Source organism: Oryctolagus cuniculus, chromosome 12 (genome assembly GCF_964237555.1).
Source record: "Oryctolagus cuniculus chromosome 12, mOryCun1.1, whole genome shotgun sequence".
Taxonomy (NCBI): domain Eukaryota; kingdom Metazoa; phylum Chordata; class Mammalia; order Lagomorpha; family Leporidae; genus Oryctolagus; species Oryctolagus cuniculus.
Window position 1 is genome coordinate 56,089,168 of NC_091443.1, and position 18,198 is coordinate 56,107,365.

Genomic DNA, 18,198 nt, shown 5'->3' on the forward strand with positions numbered 1-18,198 from the left:
GTGCTGTGTTCAGGAGGGAATGGCCTGAGCGTGTGTTTAGTCTCCCATGTTCTTATCAGGGTCTTGTTTTCCATCCTGTCCTGGTGTGCACTTGGGTTTTTTATATGTGAATACTTTTTTTCCAGGGTAGTGGGGCCATAATTGGTGCTGTCAGCATTGCCTACGTAAGACAGTTCAAGAAGGGCAGCTGAAAACCCAAATCATTTCTTTCAGTCCCCGTGTCCTACTGTGGTGTGGGCAGTGGTTAGGGTGGGTCTGGATTTGGTGACAGGGCTCTGAGCCCACCGAGAATACGGCTCCATGTCCGGCCGTGATCAGCCCATCTGTGTAAGGTGCTTCTGCCCTGGAGCAGAGATGAGACTACAAGACCTCTGGATTTTGTGTAGCCTGAAGTCGGTGATTCTAGATAAGACTTGGTCCTAGCTGGGCCGGTGATGGTCCTTGGGAGGCCGGGTGGTCAGTGCTGTTCCCTCTCTGTGTGTGATAATTATGACCACTTTTTTTTAAAAATGATATTTGTTTATTTGAAAGGCAGAGTGTCCAGGAGGGAGGGAGAGGGGGAGGGAAGGGAAGGGAGGGAAAGGGAGATCTTTTTCATCTTCTGGTTCACTTCCCGCATGGCTGCAACAGCCAGGGTTAGGACACACTGAAGCCAGGAGCCTGGAATTCTGCCCAGGACTCCCACACGGAGGCTAGGAACCCAAGTACTTAAGCCATCATCTGCTGCTTTCCCGGGCACACCAGCAGGGAGCTGGATTGGAAGTGGGGCAGCTGGCACTCAGCCGGCGTCCATATGGGATGCTGGCGCTGCAGGCTGTGGTGTAATCCACTGCACCACAGCACTGGCCGCATGACTTGACTTCTATGATGGGAACTGCATCAGAGGAAGATTTTAGTGTTGGCCTCAGTCTGTGCGAGGGCCAGTTTCCATTCTCTGCTTTCTGGCTCAAGGAGAAATAGGCATTACCGTCTCCTTCCGAGGCCTCTCCACCCCCTCTCGCCACCTGAGCCGCTCTCGTCTCTCCTCCCTGAGGCCAGAAACCAGAGTTTAGGGGAGGTGTCCAGATTGATTCCGTGACATGCTTGTTCCTCTCCCAGCTTGCCGGTAGTAGAGACAGCCCCTGTGGTTGGCAGGTACTGTGCAGTGCCGGCATGGGGATGGCTGCTACCCGGCTGCGGCTCTGACATGTGAGCTGTGGCCCAAGAAGGTAGTTTCGGTTCTGCTGAGGGAAAAATTCTAGTTCATCAAGCGTGATTTCTGATCTGATGGACTCTCAGCCAACGAACGACTTGTTTACAGTTACTTGCATCTTCCGCTCCGTTGTTTTCAGACGGTCACACTTAATCGTCACCCGATCACGTCTTCCTTCTTTCTTTAAACATACGTAGAATTCGGCGTTCTACCTGGACAGCGAGTCACTGGTCCGAGCACTTCAGGAACTGCCCCTCTCTCTCCGACTCAATGTTGCTGCTGAGCTGGTCCAGGTAAGAGCCCTGAAGGCGCCACCACGCTGGGGTGGGTTCCAGCTGGGGAAGAGAAGGACAACCCACTCTGCAGGGCCCTCAAACTCCGCTGCCCCTTTCACCAAAGCTTCAGAAAGAAAGGAGTAATTTTTTGAAAGGGTGCTTTTGTTTTCATATTTAAGAGAGTTCAAGAGATCGAATGTCATGAGGTTGGGTGAAATGTTGGCTGTAAGGTCTGTTATTTTACCCAGAGTATTTACGTGCCAGGCTGTAAGGCATGAGGGGCATGGCTGTGAGCAGACAGACACGGTTCCTATCCTGCTAGAGCTCAGACGATTGGGAAACCTGGGTTTCTGAGGCAGCCAAACAGATAACCACACAAATATAGACCAACTACAGTCATACGAGCCCCAGGGTGTTGGAGAGTGTGAGGTTGACTTCCTGTTGGGGGCCAGGAATGCAGCTGGGATGGGGGTGGGGTGGGAGTGGGGTGGGTGGATGGGCGTGGAGGTGACAAAGAAGTGGGCTTATTTTTTGAGAGGCATTTCAGAAGTAACACTGGCAACACTTGGTATACGTTGGAGAGGAAGCAGTCCAGAAAGAATCAGAGACCTCTGAGCTTGGGCAGTTCAGTGACAGGCAGTGACGGGGGCAGGGTTTGGACACCGAGTTCGGGAGGTCCACGCGGAGATACTAGTTAATCCCACGTAGAAGTTAATAGCTCAGGATTATGGAATACAAATGCAAACGGGAGAGGCCAGGGTGAGGTGGCAGTTGATGACCTGACTGAAAGAGAAGGAGAGCCAAGGCTAGTGCCACGAGGAACGTCAACATTTAATTGTGATTCAGTTGAATTTAGGAAAAAAGGAGAAACTCTGGGTAATATTGATTTTTAAATAGCAACTAAAATTATCAGCTCCCCCTGAAGCTGAACGCGATGCTGAGCTTGAGCCCGGCAAGTGGATTTGTTGCTGCTCTTTCCGTTGCACTTTCTAGCCCAGAACTTGGGGCAGGAGTGGTTCAGGGCTGAGGATGCCGGGGCCAGGGCAGAGAACCAGAGAGGAGGGCGTTTGCTTCTCATGGGGGAGGGTGTTCTTGGGTGGGGGTGCTTTCGGGATGTTTGGAGTGTTTGGATGAATTTGGAGAGTTTGGAGTGTTTGGAGAGTGCTGCTAGCTTGTCCTGCTGGGCATCCAGGGTGTTCAGAGTTCCAAAGCTGCTTTGATCCCACAGCAAATGAAAATGAGGGATGTCTAACACAGCAGCAAGCACTGAGATCCAGGCTCCAGGAGCATTTCAAAGTGAGAAATGCATGTCCGTGGTGTAGGCATCAGAGTAAACATGTAAAATAATTGGAGTAACTTTGAAAACCTGGCTAAATCATTAAAAAAAAAAAAAACCCTCTCCCTCCTCCCCCTCTCCACCACCAAGCTGTGGAGCAGTTATTCTCAACCTTGTCTACATATTAGGACATTGGGGAGTTAAGAGTATGCAAAAACAATGTCAGACACGGCCATGTCCTGGCAGCCAAATGATTCTAGGAAAAAGAACAGAGGTTTGCTTGTGTTTGTATAAAGCCAGACGGTCTTACATATTTATAAACACCCTGAGGAGCTGCTATACAGCAGATAGGTTGAGGATGCTTAAAGGTCATGCCCCGCATTCTGAACCTGCCCACTGTGAGGCCGTGCTGGGCTCCCACGGCTTTCCTGGTGGAGTCGAGATTCTCTGCCTGCCACTGTAACTTCACAGCTCTGTCACCTGGGGAATTTGAGAGACAGAGAGCAATCTCTCCTCTGCTGGATCACTCCCCAGATGCTTATAATGGTGCGGGCAGGGCGTGGCCTGAGCTAGGTCTCTCACGTGGCTGTCACCTGCCTGCTGCCCCCCCCACTGTCTGCACTAGCAGGAAGCTGGAATCCGAAGCTGGAGCCAGGTATTAGGCACTCTGCCATGGGATGCAGGCTAAATGCCGGGCCCTTACTTGGGGAGTTTTAACCATACATACATACACACATACACTTATATGTTATTTTAAAGATTTACTTATTTGAAAGGCAGAGTTACAGAGAGAGGGGGGAGAGAAAGAGGTCTTCCATTCACTGGTTCACTCCCCAAATGTCTGCAGTGCCAGAAATGGGCTTGTCAGGAGCTTGTTTCTTTTTTTTTTTAAAGATTTATTTATTTATTTGAAAGTCATAGTTACACAGAGAGGGAGAGACAGAGATATAGAGAGAAGTCTTCCATCCGCTGGTTCACTCCCCAATTGGCCACAATGGCCAGAGCTGCACTGATCTGAAGCCAGGAGCTTCTTCTGGGTCTCCCACATGGGTGCAGGGATCCAAGGACTTGGGCCATTTTCTACTGCTTTCCCAGGCCATAACAGAGAGCTGAATCAGAGGTGGAGCAGCTGGGTCTCGAACCAGTACCCACATGGGATCCCATCGCTTCAGGCCAGGGCATTAACCTGCTGTGCCACAGCGCCGGCTCCAGGAGCTTTTTCTGTGTTTGCCATGTGGGTGCAGGGACCCAAGCACTTGGGCTATCCTCTGCTGCATACCCAGGCACAATTAGCAGGGAGCTGGACTGGAAGTAGAGTAGCCAGGACTCCAACTGGTGCCCATATGGGATGCCAGTGCTGCAGGCAGCACTAAACTTTTATCACAGTGTAACACAGATGGAGAAAAGCACACCTGTATTTATAACCATGAAATTAGTGCCCAGACCAAGAATCAGAAGATTGGCAGTACCCCATAAACCACCACCAACACCCACTCTGAGTCACACTCTTCCCAAAAGGCAACCACCATCCTGACTTCTAGACTTCTGCCTTAGAATTTTTTGCAGATGTAATCAAGAAAGTATGCTTGGGGTGGTGGTGGTGGCAGGGGCAGCATTTTATTACACAAATAACACTGCCTAGAGTTGTTCTTGGTGACTTTCTAAACATAACAGGTCTGATTGCTAATTACTTCTTGGTGACTTTTACAGATGTTCTGTGTCTCCTTATAGACTAGTATATACTCACATAGATGTGTGGTGGCGTTAGTTTTCAGGCCAGTGTCCTGAAACCTCTGAATTTCCACTGTGAACTGGTGGGCACGTGCCTGAGGCTGGTGGAGTGGAAGCAGAGTCCTGCCCTGCTTCAGTGAGGTGTCCCTCATGAACCCAGGTCCGGGGGTAGCAGGGTGTGACCCATGTGAACTGATTGTCCTGCCCCACACAGCTTGATGGTATCTTTGGCTCCTATGTTTTATTTCTACCTAAGCAAGTGTAAGACTTGCATGGTCCACTCACTTCTACTTCTCTTTCAGAGCACTGTTCCTTTAGAGCTTCCTCAAGTGAAACCAAAGAGACCAGATGACAGCAAGGGCACAGGGATGCAGTTAAAGGGGTCCCTCTCTGAGCTGAGATCTGCCGCCTGCCCCGGGCCCCTTGGTCCTTCCAGCGGTCCTCAGAAACCGGCTTCCTCCCCTGAGTCCGCGGCAGACCATTTGGAAGAGGAACTAGATCTGTTGCTTAATTTAGATGCACCTGTGAAAGAGGAAGATAACTTACTAGGCAAGACATCTCAGGACCTGAAACCTGAGGAAGACGGGGAGATGGCCCAAGAGGAAAAAGGTACGGCGTGGCCTCCCTCCCTCCTCCTCCTCTGTGATCCTGGTGGTGGTGGAGAGCAGCCCCGCCTTGGTGTCTGACATTGACCCAGCGTTGTCCACAGACATCTCTTTCTCTGCTCCCATCTCCTCTGCCCCCCACCCCCCGACCTTTCTGACTACATCCCCCAGCTCGATACACCGAGCTCCCAAGGTTGCTACCTGCCTGGTTGCAGTGGCAAAGCCTGGGGCTGCAAATTGAACTTGTGCTGTAAAAAGGCATTAAGATACCTGAAGCCCTCAGTTCTTCGGCAGCAAGCCTTTTAATCGATCATCTGAATAGGCCTAGAAACCAGCTCTCGATAACTTTCTTGTTATTTTGATCTTATTTACTGCCAAAGAAAAACGCTTTCTCATTTGTGCATATTGTGTGAGACGGTGGCCCATCTGCTACGGGGAGGCCTAGGGTGACTACCCCATCCATAGACTGCATTTGGAACCCTTTAGTGATTTTTCCAGGATTGCTAGACTAGTAAAGGAATACTGAGCTACTGGTTTTTGACAGCAACAACAAAAAGCAGCTACTATTCACCTGTGAACTTCAATTTCAGAATAAACAGAAGAGCAGATCTCTAATTTGTTTAGATATTATTGCATCGTCTTCGGGAGTAACAATAAGAATGTTTCCCCCTTGTAAGGAGAGTAATAAGGGCTGAGTTATATCTTGAAACAAATGCTAAGAAGCTTTCCCCCTTGCTTCCGGGACTAAGGTGACGTTGCTTGTATTTCCCCAGTTCCTGCAAAGCCATCTGGGGCTGAAGAAAAGAACGTGGAACCTGAGCAAGGAAGTACATCCAAAACCGTCACCGAAGAAGAGCTGGAGGACTGGTTGGACAGCATGATTTCCTAAACCCACACAAGCAAACAAAAAGTGCCTGAAGAAAATGGTGGTTGCCTTCTCCACGAGGGCAGGCATGAGGCTAGTATCCAGGAACCGTGGGTTTACAAGCATGCCCCAGGCCGGGGGGTTCCATTTATGCTTACAGCAGTCAGTGCCTACCTCTGTTTGACAACACCCGAACATGTACGAGGCATTTGTCTTCTGGCTTAATGCTGTAATAAGCTTCCTTAAGGACAGGGGGTGGTACTGCCCCTTGTCCCCAGCCTTCTTCCTCTCCGTGTTTACATTGTAGCAGGTGCTGCTGATTAAGGGAATAGATGCAGGCAACATTGGCCAAAATAAACAAACCCTGGTCTGTGGTTTTTTTTTTTCCCCTCCTCCTGTTTCTTTTGTGAGGCCTTAGGCTCTTTGTCATATTTCTTTCCCCAGTAGTCACAGCGTAGCTGTGGATCCAATAGCAGTGGCGCATTGCAAGAAGCCAAACGTGGAGTGGTATGTATTACTTTATTGCAGTGGGCACTTTGATTTGCAGAGATTCACCTAAACATTGCAGCTCCACTACTTACATGGGACCCTAAAGCGTTACTCAATTTTGGCATAAGATTGAGAGTTTTCTGAATTTTCAGTACAGTACTTTTCTTCTAATAACAGCAGTTGACAAGCTGTTACTGAAAAAGAAATATGAAGAACCTTCAAGTGCAATTTCATAAAGACAGAAGATCAACACAACTAATTAATGGAACTGTCTTTCTGGAACACAAACATAAAAAATAAACTTGCATAGCTATATCTAAAGAGGTTTTTAAGGCACTTAACCGATATTTCAGTGTCGATAAAGTGTTGTTGTTTTCTATTTCTTTTACTGCTTAAAGCTTTTCAAGCTGATTCTCAATACAGTCACTAGCAGGTACCATGGAAAAAATTAGACTGCAGTTAAAATGAGTTTTTGAAATTCAGACAATGAGTCACAGGTGGGAGACAGTCATATGACATTCGGGCATTTCAAATTTCAGGTATTACGCACTCCAGACTTTATACTTCTCTAGCTGTTTCCTAAATGCTACCCTACCAGCAAACGAGTTACATCAGAACTGCAAAACTTGAAGGCACTCAAGTAGAAATGCCTCCGTTCTTTGCCATGCTGTTAACATTTTGATGGGCTATTACCTATGGTGTATGTCCATGGGGTACAGAAAGCCAAGTCAGTTTCCAAAGAGCACAGATACAGGGGGCATTCAGAACATGTACCATTTCAAAACTATGCCACAGAACTGTTAGGACATGAATTCTCATTTCACTGGAAGTTGACCGTCCAGTGTCGTGCTGTAGCTTTCACTCAGCTTTATCCAAGCTGATCTTCATACTGTTTGCGAAAGCAGTCGCCTGCTGGGAAGAAATCCCAGCACCTTTCCTGGTACATCTTCCAGACATAGGATTCCTGAAACAATGTGAACAGAGGGGATACTTCCTTTTAAACCACAGTAGCTAAAACGCAGAGCAAACACAAAATAAGTGGCTCCCTTTAGGAAGAATGATGTGAACTTATGTGAGGGCACTGCAAAGCATTCATGCAAAGATGCAATTAAAACATGTTTATTTTGATGTAAAACAACTTTGACATCCACATTTTCCACGGACATTTTGGAGAATCTTCATGATGGCAAATGGCATGTTTTCTTTTTCCTGCAATACTTAAGGTTTAGAGTATTGGTGGGAGATGGAAGGAGGAAGGCACGGATGCTCCTTGGGCTGAAGCCACAGCTGGAAACGCGAGTATCTGATGGCCAGCTTTTACCTTGCTCTTTCTCTGCACTTAGTCGCAGAGTCTCCTGCCCCACCCTGCCGGCACCTCTGCATTCCCTTTGTCACCCCCCACTTGGCTGTCCTGCACACCGTTTCACTCTGCCGCTCTGGCTCTGGCCACCCCCACTCCATTTCTCATTGTCTTGTCCTCGAGCCCGTTTCCCTGCCCCTCCAAGCATTACCAGGAGGACTTCTGGGAGAGGCTGAGGCTGCCGTGGAATTCTGGCTTCTTAAGTCACAAAGAGATGGTGGAAGAATGCATGCGGGAGACTGGTTTAGAAATCATGGGCACTGCTAAGTCTCAGGGAAGAGCTAATGCAGGCCTATAACTCCAGTTCAAGGCATTTTATTTCTCACCTGACCCGTGTGCTCTGTTTCATCTTTATTAATCAAATACATCAGAAAGAACCTGGAGCAAGGAGAAAAGGTAAGAGACAGAAATTCATTTACTCGGGTAAACTGGAACCAAGTTGCAGACGTTTGGCATCATGATGTCCAGGCCGTCTCTTAAGCCTGAGAAATGGTACAGAAGGCCACAAACCATGGTTTACAGTAATGCATGTTAATCTGAAAACGAGCCTCTTTGGAGAAGAGAGCATTTTTACCATCTCCAAACCTTGAGCTGTAATCACTTGCAAGATAGTGTTTTGGCTACTAGTTTATAAAGAAAATTCCAATCAAAACAATAAACTTGTAGGCCAAATTCTTGTCATAATTTTAAATAGGTCATTTTATCATCTTATAAAATCCGCAGAGCTGAGATGAGGTGTTTCAAGAATATCTGTCATGAAAAAGGTCGAAAGTATTTCATCTCAGTGTTTTTATTATAGGCAGCTGAGAGAGGCCTGTGTGCTTCCACTTGCTCTAACTGTGATAGAGCTCGAAGGTCTGAGTCTCTGATACATGAGTACCCCCGGGGACTGAACTGTCTGCTCGTGTTATGTGATCTGAAAGAACCCGGCCTGTGCCCTTCAGGAAAAGGAGTGTGAGGCTGGTGGTGACGAAGACACAGTAGAAATACTATCCTGCGGGTGGCAGGGCAGAGGAAGCTGGCCACCAGATGTGGCCCTAAGGGTGTTTGTTTCACTCTCCCTTTTGCTTTACCAAAACTAACAAGGAGGCAGGATCCCTCCCTTTACCATGTCTGAGACTTGGGCACAGAAGACATCATTCCCTTCTTGAGATATTTCTTTACTTGGCAAAGCAGGGTTTTGGGGAGGAGGTTCAAATGTGACTATGTTGGGTTTTGTTCCCTCAGGCCAAATGGGGGCAGTAACGTAGTTACATAGCATTCCTTCAGTTTCCTATAACCCACTGTCAATGATTTTTGGCCAAGTGCTTATCTTCCATGGGAGTGCTTCCTGTCCACTTCCATTAAGATGGAAACTTCATGACAATCAAGATAAATACTCATACATGAGAAGGAAATGCTAATTTTTTTTAAAGAAACTTGTGTTTTTGTTTTAACAAACTCATTCTAGCCAAAAGGCATTTTATCACTTATATTCAACAGTGTATGTTGAATATCCCTTACCTGAAATACTTGGGACTAGAAGTGTGTTGGACTTTGGAATAATTGTGTGTGTATGGTGTCTTAGGGGATGGGACCCAGGTCTAAACATAAAACTCACTTATGTTTCTATACTTTTTATACATTGTTACTATAACTCAGTGTACCTGTGTTTTCTTAAGAGCCAACATTTAGTGGGTGCATTCTTTAAGCTCAGCCCTGTCTACCTCCTTCCTCACCCCTCTCTCTCACACTCCCTCCCACACTACTGTGACTCCCATGCAGACAGGAAACAGCCCTGCAGCAGGTGCCCACTGACTGCTGCCCAGTGCCAACACGACTTTTCTGGACCCACCGGTTACCTGAATGTACCCTGGAGCTACTTGCAAGCTTTTCCGGGCTTGCCCCTGGTTCCCCTTGTGAACAGAACCCAGTGTCCCTGCACTTGATGAACCAGTGGGCTGGGGAACAGGGGTCCTGCTCATGAGATCATGGCAACTATTCTAAGGGAGAGGGACACAAGACCCTTTTGTTTTCAAGGCTTCATAGGGGCCTCACCACTCTCCTCCCTCTTCTGCTCAAAGTAACCACAGCAGTCACTCCTCAAGTCTGGACCACAGGCCAGGATGGGCGGTGGCGAGGTCTGACGTCAGAACCCCATCTCTGCTTCTCCTGGAGCCCTGGTTTCCCTTCCACATCAGACGGGTGAAAAAGGAGTGACGGCAGTGCATCACATGAGGTCAAATGTAAATTTCCCCTTCTGGCATTATTTTGGATTAGGGCTGTTTAACCTGTAGCACCTTTCTTCAAAGCTGGGCGAGTACCATCTTAAAGAAGGATTAGGACATTTTCAGTAATACAATGGGGAGAGAATAGAACCCAATGCTGTTCTTGAAAATAATCAAAAAATCTGAATTATCAGGTAATATCTATAAACTCCATAAATTGAGTGAATGCTTCGCCTTAGGAAAAAATGAATCATTTATTTGCCTTTTAGGGGGCAGGCATTGGCAGTGAGAAGAGCCACACCCTAAAATACTCCTCTCTCATGGAGCTCAGGTATTACTAAAAGAACAGCTGTGGTGACAGGTGCAGCAACATGCAGGTCCCTGACCCCCACTGCCACCAAGAGACCGCGCCTGGTGACGTTTCTCAGAGGAGAATGGGGAGCGGAAAAAGTGGGGACAGGGGCAGGGTCAGTTTTCAAGTTTTGTTGAAAGAGAAGTGGGGCAGAGCTAGAGGTAAAAATGGGGCCACCAGCTGTCTTTAGGATTCAAAAAGAGGAGCCTATTTGTATGGTGATAGGAACAATCCAGTAGGGACATTGCCTTGAGAGGGCATGGGGTCTAATCCCAGGTTGAGGCTGGCCTTTGTCTCTCCCCTACTACTGAGGGAACACAAAGATACAGGCTCCTGGAGCCCTTTCCTAACTGCTTCTACTCTTTGCAGAGAGAACGGACCATAACACACTGGTTTACCCACCTCACCGCCCCTGTCACTTCTGCTAACCAAGAATACTTACAGGTAGTTGGCCAAGTTGTGCTCTTGTAATGTATGTGTTTCAAAGCCATGAGGGGTTGTGTCAAAGTAGTCATTGCCAATGCCACAGATGAAGCATTTAGTCTAAGGAAATAACAGGCAGAAAAAGCATTAGGCACCACAGAAGCAGGAGGCAAAAGGGTGGTGGTCCCTGTTGCGCTGATAATTCTTGAAAATGATTTCTCTGTTGCTCATGGCTGTGAGTCATTCACTCCCTGGCTTCCTCCATCAGGACCGTGGAAGCGGGGATGAGAAGGAGCAGAAATGCCCAGAGCTGGCAGATAATAGGCTCAGAGAAGGGGAGCAGACAGGGGAGGAAAACAGACTGCAGTTTTGCCTAGAGCAGACCCTGTTGTCCAAATCATGCACTTGCTGTGGGGATACACAAACGTAGCCAGACTTAGAAGTTGTTACCTCCATATCTTCTCTCACTTGTTCCTGCTGGTCTCTCAGCTCTCCAAAAGCGTCAATAATGAGACCTGGCATTTTAAAGACAAAGCCCTTTAATCTGAATGGTGGTTTGTGGGAGATGAGTGATGGTGTGACAAGCTGCTTTGTCAAGAAGGTGAATTACCAAGCTGAACTCGCCAGTTAAAGCAAAATGAGTACAAAGACACTTAGGGTCTGGTAAAACCTAAGTTGTTCCTTTTACCCCACCTTTCTGCACCCACTGCTGTAATTAACGACTATGCTCTCTGCCTCGACACAGTCTCCATCACTCCCTTGTTTGTCACCTGCTTGCTTGGCTGTTTTCTCCTGTTTTCGTGATGGGCTCTTCCTCTCCTCCCTGACCATTAGACACTGATAGGTATCAGGGCTCATCCTTAATTTATTTGCTGCTTAGCCTGCAGCACATGCTTATCGCACAGGTACCTCAACTTGGCATGACTTAAACTAAGTTCATCAACATCTTTCTCTAATTCCTGACAAAATATAATGATATTTTAATCAGTAGCAGACCTCACAAAGAGTCTCCTAGTTTCTCTTTTTCCTTCTCCTCAGCCTTGCTGCTTGGAGGGCAGTGATGAGGGCAAGTCTAGCCCCAGAAGGTCTGCAGAAAGCAGAAGTAATTGAGTGGGCAATGAAAGGAAGGGCGTCCTCCATGTGGATTCTCAAGTCTCTTACGACAGTGCCTGGGCATATCTTTAGCTTTATATATATAGCCAAGCCCTCACATGGAGCAGATAAAAAATGTTGGCTAAAATAACCAGTAAATTCATAAACTTTTTTTTTTTTAATATGGAACAGTGAAGTCATATATACAGGAAAGCAAAAAAAAAATCCACTCTATTTATCAAACCCTGTTCATACTTAACATAACTGGCAACCTTACCTTGAATGATGGCCAGCAAGATGACAATGACGAAAAAGAAAAAGGTGATGTCAAATACAATGCGATACATTTCATAAGGATCACCAGCAGGGTCCTCAATTTCATCGCCGATGCCGCCTCCTGCCCTCACTCCCACGTACATGTGGAAAAGGTAGCACTAGAGGAGACAAAGAATGGCCACTCAGAGCTGCAGGGTTCTGTCTGCTGCTAGCAACAGCAACAGCAGATAACACAAGATTACATCAGATTGTGACAAGCCCTGAATAGGAGAAGAATCTTTGTGATATCAGTATTCACACAGCTAATTTCTGTCCACTACACTTCTGGTCAGTTTTATGTTCAGAAAGATTTGCTGTTCCATGAATTTCTATGAAGATGCCTTGGAACATTTTTTAAAAAGCAATTTAGAACTGTGTGCTTCATCCATCACAATTCCTTTAAGATCTGTACAGATTAAAAGACCTTTAAGCCCTGGTGGGTATGGCAGATGGCAGATGGGCATTTTCCTGCATTTAGAGTGCCAGGCTGTGCCGCACCCTCTGGGAAAGGCCTCCTCTACTTCTGCATTCCTTGTACACCTGGGGGCAGGGATTTCTGCAGCATCTTGGCTCATCTTCGATGCAGTGCAGGCACTGGGGCATTGGCTCACCAGGAAGGACATTCTGTCTCTGAACCTGGCTGGATGGGTTAGACTCAGGGAAAGCACAGACCCCCACCAGGTATAGGTAGGGGTGGCCTGAAGCCAGGTACTGGTTACACCGGTGCCTTGTTGGCCAGCGTTACTGGTGTACGAGAGTACTTGTCTCAAGAAGTGTTACCTGTTTATATAGAAATGCCCACAGACTGCGGAGGTTGACTGCCACCTGTTCTGTTCTTGAACCTGATCCTTGCAAACCTGGGGAGATGCTGTTGTAGGGGGGCAGGCTCACCACTGGCCCGAACCTGCTGCTGTCATGTTCTTTGCCTATGCCGTCTGCTCTGAAATAGATCAAGGGCCCGATCCATAGGACTTTGTGGTTCCCAGGGGCCATGAATCAGAGCGTGATGGCCATGAAATGTAGACAGGTCCCTTTACCCCAACAGCCCGAGATGAGCAGCAGCCCTGCTCTGCAGTTAATGGGGATGAAACCCAGTGCCTTCTCTCTTCCCAGGATGCCTCTCCTTCTCGGTTGAGACCTCTCTGTTCTACGTCTAGTCTTCTCTGTAACTACGGGGCTTGCTCTGTGGTCCTGACCGCCCACCCTGGCCCCTTCTCTCCCAGTGAGGTGATATGAGGGGGGCTGGGCTCTCACCGTCATCATGTCGTCACACTTCATGTCAGGCTCGTCATCATCCTCACTTTTGTTGTAGAACTTGCGGAAGAAGTTGAAAGCCACCACGGTATAGAGATAAACAACTACTGCCAGGAGACCGACAGTCAGAACCAACTGGGAACAAGAGACAGGAGGAAAGAGGTGGGACTTTCAGTGGTTCATGAACTACTCAAAATGGGGAGGAACCAGGAGGCTCAGTAGGATAAGAAAAAGAAAAACAAGAAGCTGAGTGAAGGCTCTCTTCTATGGGAGACAGGACCACTGATGAACAGAAACATGCTTACTGGGAGGAAAGGGGATTAGTGGGGGTGTTTGGGGCTGAGTTGTGTCTACCTCCAATTATAAATAGAGAGAGAGTGGGGGCCAGTGCTGTGGCACAGTAGGTTAATCCTCTGCCTGCAGTGGCAGTATCTCATATGGGTGCCAGTTCAGGTCCCAGCTGCTCCTCTTCCAGTCTCACTCTCTGCTATGGCCTGGCAAAGCAGTAGAAGATGACCCAAGTGCTTGGGCCCCTGCATCCATGAGGGAGACCAGAAAGAAGCTCCTGGCTTTTGATTGGCGCAGTCTGGCTGTTGCAGCCATTTGGGGAGCAAACCAGCAGATGGAAGACCTTTCTCTGTCTCTCCCTCGCACTGTCTGTAACTCTACCTCTCAAATAAATTAAAAAATAAAATCTTAAAAAAAAAAAAAGGGAGCACTCCCATCTGCTGGTTCACTCTCTGAATATTCACGGTAGCTGGGTGTTGGCAGGGGCAATGCAGGAGCCAGGAACTCAATCCAGGTCTCCCACATAGGTGGTAGGAACACAATTACTTGGGCCATCACTGCTGCCTCCAAGGTTCTGCGTTAGCGGGAAGCTGGAGTCCAGAGCAGAGTCGTGAACAGAACTCAGGTACTACCTACCATATCGGATGTGGTTATCTTAATTGCCAGGCCCAGCCACTCCTCAGGATTCATACACTGAAATGCTAAACCCCAGGATCTCAGGATGTGACTAGATTTGGGGATAATAGCTTTAAAGAGGTGGTTAAGTTAAAATGGGGGTCCTAGTCCTATCTCACTGATATTCTTGTAAGAGATAAGGACACAGCGAGAGACACAGACATGTGCACCTGCAGAGGGATGATCATGTGCCAGAGAGAGGCCTCTGAGGGCCCAACCTTGGCCCACACCTTGACATTAGACTTCCAGCCTCTAGAACATGAAGCAATTTCTGTTGTTTAAGCCACCCAGTGTGTAGTATTTTGTTATTGTGGCCTACCAAAATAATGCACAGGATACTGGATTTGGCAGGTATGAACTGCAAAGGCGCTTCACTGCTGGATGGTAAAGGTGTATTGTGGTGGGTTACTCAGTTTTTCAGAGATTTGCAATATAGCTTCTACTCTCAGGCTGCTTCTAAAAATGCCAAAGGGTCCTCAGATAGTAGGTGTCTCTACAGTACACTATTTCATAAATAACCCTGAACCAGATAACTGATAGCTTTGATGTTACTGTAGGAATTATGATGGTTGAGCCAAATACAATATTTCTTTACCAAGAAATCTGCCCCAGCTCTTTGTGGGGTCACAGGGCTTATCTACTTCTAGGCTTTAGGGATAGGGGTCCAGCAGTGTGCAGAATGGGTTCCTAGGATGCACATATCTGCCTACCCCAAGAACTGGGTGCTGAGCTAGAGATACAAACATCGACAAGATTAAATCTTTGCCTTCAAGGAGCTACACAAAAAGGGGTGGGCAGGAGCACCAAGCTCAGGACCAGAACAGCCTGTGCAGGGGGTTACTTGAATCTTGGATAAAAGACTTTATAGAAGTCAGTTGGCTGAGAGAAAAGAGAAAGAACTTAGACTGCACACCAAAGCTCTGCCACTTAGCAGCTGCGTGGTTTGGGGTGGGACACTTAGCCTCTCGGAGCCCCAGTGAGCTGTGAGAATGCCATGGTACCTGGGACATGGCATGGGCTTGGCCTATCTTTTCTCCCTTCCCCAAAGATTTAGAGACATGGAGGAGCCTACTTCTACACAGAGTTGTACTTAATGAGGAACGAGATCCCAAGGAGACACTAGAGGATTTAGAAGATGTTAATGTGGCTATAACCATTGATGCATCCCATCTCATCAACAGCCAGTCTTCTAGATGGCCTCTCAACCCCTTGATTGGCCACATGTATAGTATGTATACATGATGTACTATGTACATATAATATAGTAATGTGTGTATTTAAATCATTGGTACATAGCAGGAGTACCTGGGTAGTTTTCTCCCTATATTTATCTACCTGCTAAGCCCCCCACAATATATCAGACCCATGGAGAAAGGAGTAGACCTATAAAAAGTCTCCAACATGATTCTGATATGTTCATGACCTCATTATCTCCCCCTTCCCTTGGTTGATCGACATGTTAATGTCTGAATCAGTGTCTTATGCCTCTTAGTGACAGCTGCATTTTTATATTCAATTGGCTACAATTTTGCAAAAAGCAATCACTATTAATTCAAGGGTTCAGCCAAGCAAGGTGCATTAGACACTAGGACTGATTTCCAATACCTGTTTGCCATTGTGGGTTACAGATGACAGAATGGTCCTTAGTGTCTTGAAGCCCATTGCAATATCCAGTAGATGAGCAGCAAAGAAGAAGTTGTTGTAGTGGCCCAGGACTGACATGGTTGTGTACCAGGCAAGGTAGAGAAAGGACTGTGGAAATTGAAGAAATTTAGTAGCTGTTCTGTCATTCATGGCTATGATATGTTCATTAAGTGCTGGAGACAGAGGGGACTAAGTGCTGGGATGCTATGAGCTGGCCCAGGAATTGCCAAGTGGAGCCCCACCTGCTTTGCACCACTGCACAAGAGAGATACATTTTGGTGTCTGATAAGCAACCCTTGACTCTTCCTGGGCATTTTCCATGGCTTGGTTCCCTGTGGTATCTAAGGGCCTCCCTTGGCCTGGGGCACATGATCTTGATTTTCTAGGTGCAATACTTACATTGTCAGTAAAAACAACCCCCAGCTTCCAGATGTGGTACTTCATGTCGATGGAACTCAGCCTAGAGGGGAACAAATCATTTCAGGACTCATAAACATCAAGTTAAGTGTTTAATAAGAAGAGAAATTCTTTTGGTTTAATAAACTAAATCTGGCTCTGAGCTTTATCAAGTTGTATGTGTTACCCATGAGACAGACAGAGGGTGAATCACCCATCCAAAATTTTTAATTAGTTTTTCTTTCTCAGCTCGATCAGCCATAAAAGCAGACTGATCTTCAGATTTGTAAGTCAGTCCTTTCTCGATAGGGTAGAACCTAGATGAAACACCTAAAGGAGACCAAAGCCTGGGAGGACACAGGCATGGGTGGGATATTTGCCCTCTGGCACACTGAAGAGGATCAGAAAAGGGTCTCTTGTAGTCCCTTGGGAGTTTAGCCCCTAAGCTCTGTACCATGACACCAGAGAAGCCGCCTCTGCCGTGGTCTCTTCAACTGGACTGAAGTCAAGGGCATTTTTGTCCAAGCCCAGGAGTTCAGCAATGCGCTCTGCTCCATACAGATCTCCATACTTGTTGATCACCTGAAGCAGAAAGAAGACAAGGTGAGCTTGGGCCACAGGGCCCCACCTGTGTTATGCGCATGCCCAGGGTCTTCTAAGCTTTGCCACACACTAGACTCTTCCCAGGGATTAAGGAATTCCTCAAAACACAACCAAAGAAGAGAAAAAACCACCCAGAGAAAACAGAAGTGATAATGACAACCGAGTGAAAACTGCTTTCAAGCCAATATCCTTTTTTTTCTTTTTGGATGTGAAAAAACCTAGTGTATAAAAAATGATAAGGATTATATTACATTTTTAAGGTAGAGGAATACAAGAATGAAGCAAAAAAAAAAAAAAAACATGAATGTTCACATACAACTCCTGTGTCTTGCTTTTCTTAAGATACGCTCATAAAAATAACATCACATTTATTCAAATATAGGGAGAATGTGGAAAAAATACTACATTTCTTTATGGCCATGGAACTTGCCCCTACTGACAAGGAATACCTTTCTCTTTACAAACTTGTCCCAGTAGTTATGAGGAAAAGATCTGAAAAAGAAAATGAAAAAAGGAGGTTTTTAACATCAAGGCAGGCACATCAAAAAACTTCCCAGTTTGAGTGTCTGGATCTGTGATCTTTTTGGTTTGTGTCTCTGCTCACTGAAGACTTCAAGACCTGATTGAAGTTCAGAGTCATCACAGGTCTAGGGGTTTATGGCTTCACTGCTTTGCATTGACTTATGAAACAGAAAGCCACTCTGCATTTTTCTACTTCAAGATAACGGTTAAGAGCCAGGAATCGTGATGGCAGACTAGTCAGAAACAGATGTTTCCTGACACTTTCCTTCCTTCCAGTGTAAACATTGACAATGCAGGAACCACATGCATTATACTCAGTGAGTCCCTACGTTATATCAGCAGTACCCGGGGTACTGCTGCGGTTGTGGAAAGTGCAAAGTCCCTAACTTTGTGATGTTTCCCCTTTAAGTTAACCTACACAGGGTTTTTCAAGACCTGAGTACTCATCCACTTGACTTTTCATTCCTATACAGCTCCCGTGACACCTGTTTCCCAAAGGGATTACGTCCCTCATTCCTCCAGAAGTGGTACCTGTTCCACACCATCCCTAACCTCCTCAGAAAGATCTATCTTCTGCCTGGAGCTTGTATTAGATCCACTGAAAATGGCTTCTCATTGTGAAGGTCAAGAACCA

General features: G+C 46.8%; 2 protein-coding genes across 11 annotated transcripts in view; one reads left to right on the forward strand and one right to left on the reverse strand.

Annotated features, from left to right (window-relative positions):
* The window catches only part of AVEN (apoptosis and caspase activation inhibitor), a 190,215-nt gene extending 183,909 nt beyond the window's left edge, over positions 1-6,306 (forward strand). For all 3 annotated transcript variants that reach the window (XM_070053965.1, XM_051822123.2, XM_051822122.2), the window contains 3 exons: positions 1,390-1,485; positions 4,777-5,083; positions 5,853-6,306. In XM_070053965.1, coding sequence (XP_069910066.1) covers positions 1,390-1,485; positions 4,777-5,083; positions 5,853-5,968 — 519 coding nt within the window. In that variant the 3' untranslated portion in view covers positions 5,969-6,306. The remainder of the gene's footprint in view (positions 1-1,389; positions 1,486-4,776; positions 5,084-5,852) is intronic.
* A 142-nt stretch (positions 6,307-6,448) lies between these two features.
* Positions 6,449-18,198, reverse strand: part of RYR3 (ryanodine receptor 3) — a 598,353-nt gene continuing 586,603 nt past the window's right edge. For 6 of the 8 annotated variants that reach the window (XM_070053266.1, XM_070053265.1, XM_070053267.1 and 3 more), the window contains 10 exons: positions 17,492-17,534; positions 16,894-17,021; positions 16,443-16,503; positions 16,005-16,151; positions 13,437-13,571; positions 12,145-12,301; positions 11,226-11,290; positions 10,795-10,895; positions 8,120-8,171; positions 6,449-7,397 (listed from right to left, as the gene is read on the reverse strand). In XM_070053266.1, the coding sequence (XP_069909367.1) occupies positions 7,302-7,397; positions 8,120-8,171; positions 10,795-10,895; positions 11,226-11,290; positions 12,145-12,301; positions 13,437-13,571; positions 16,005-16,151; positions 16,443-16,503; positions 16,894-17,021; positions 17,492-17,534 (985 nt within the window). In that variant the 3' untranslated portion in view covers positions 6,449-7,301. 8 annotated transcript variants of the gene reach the window in all.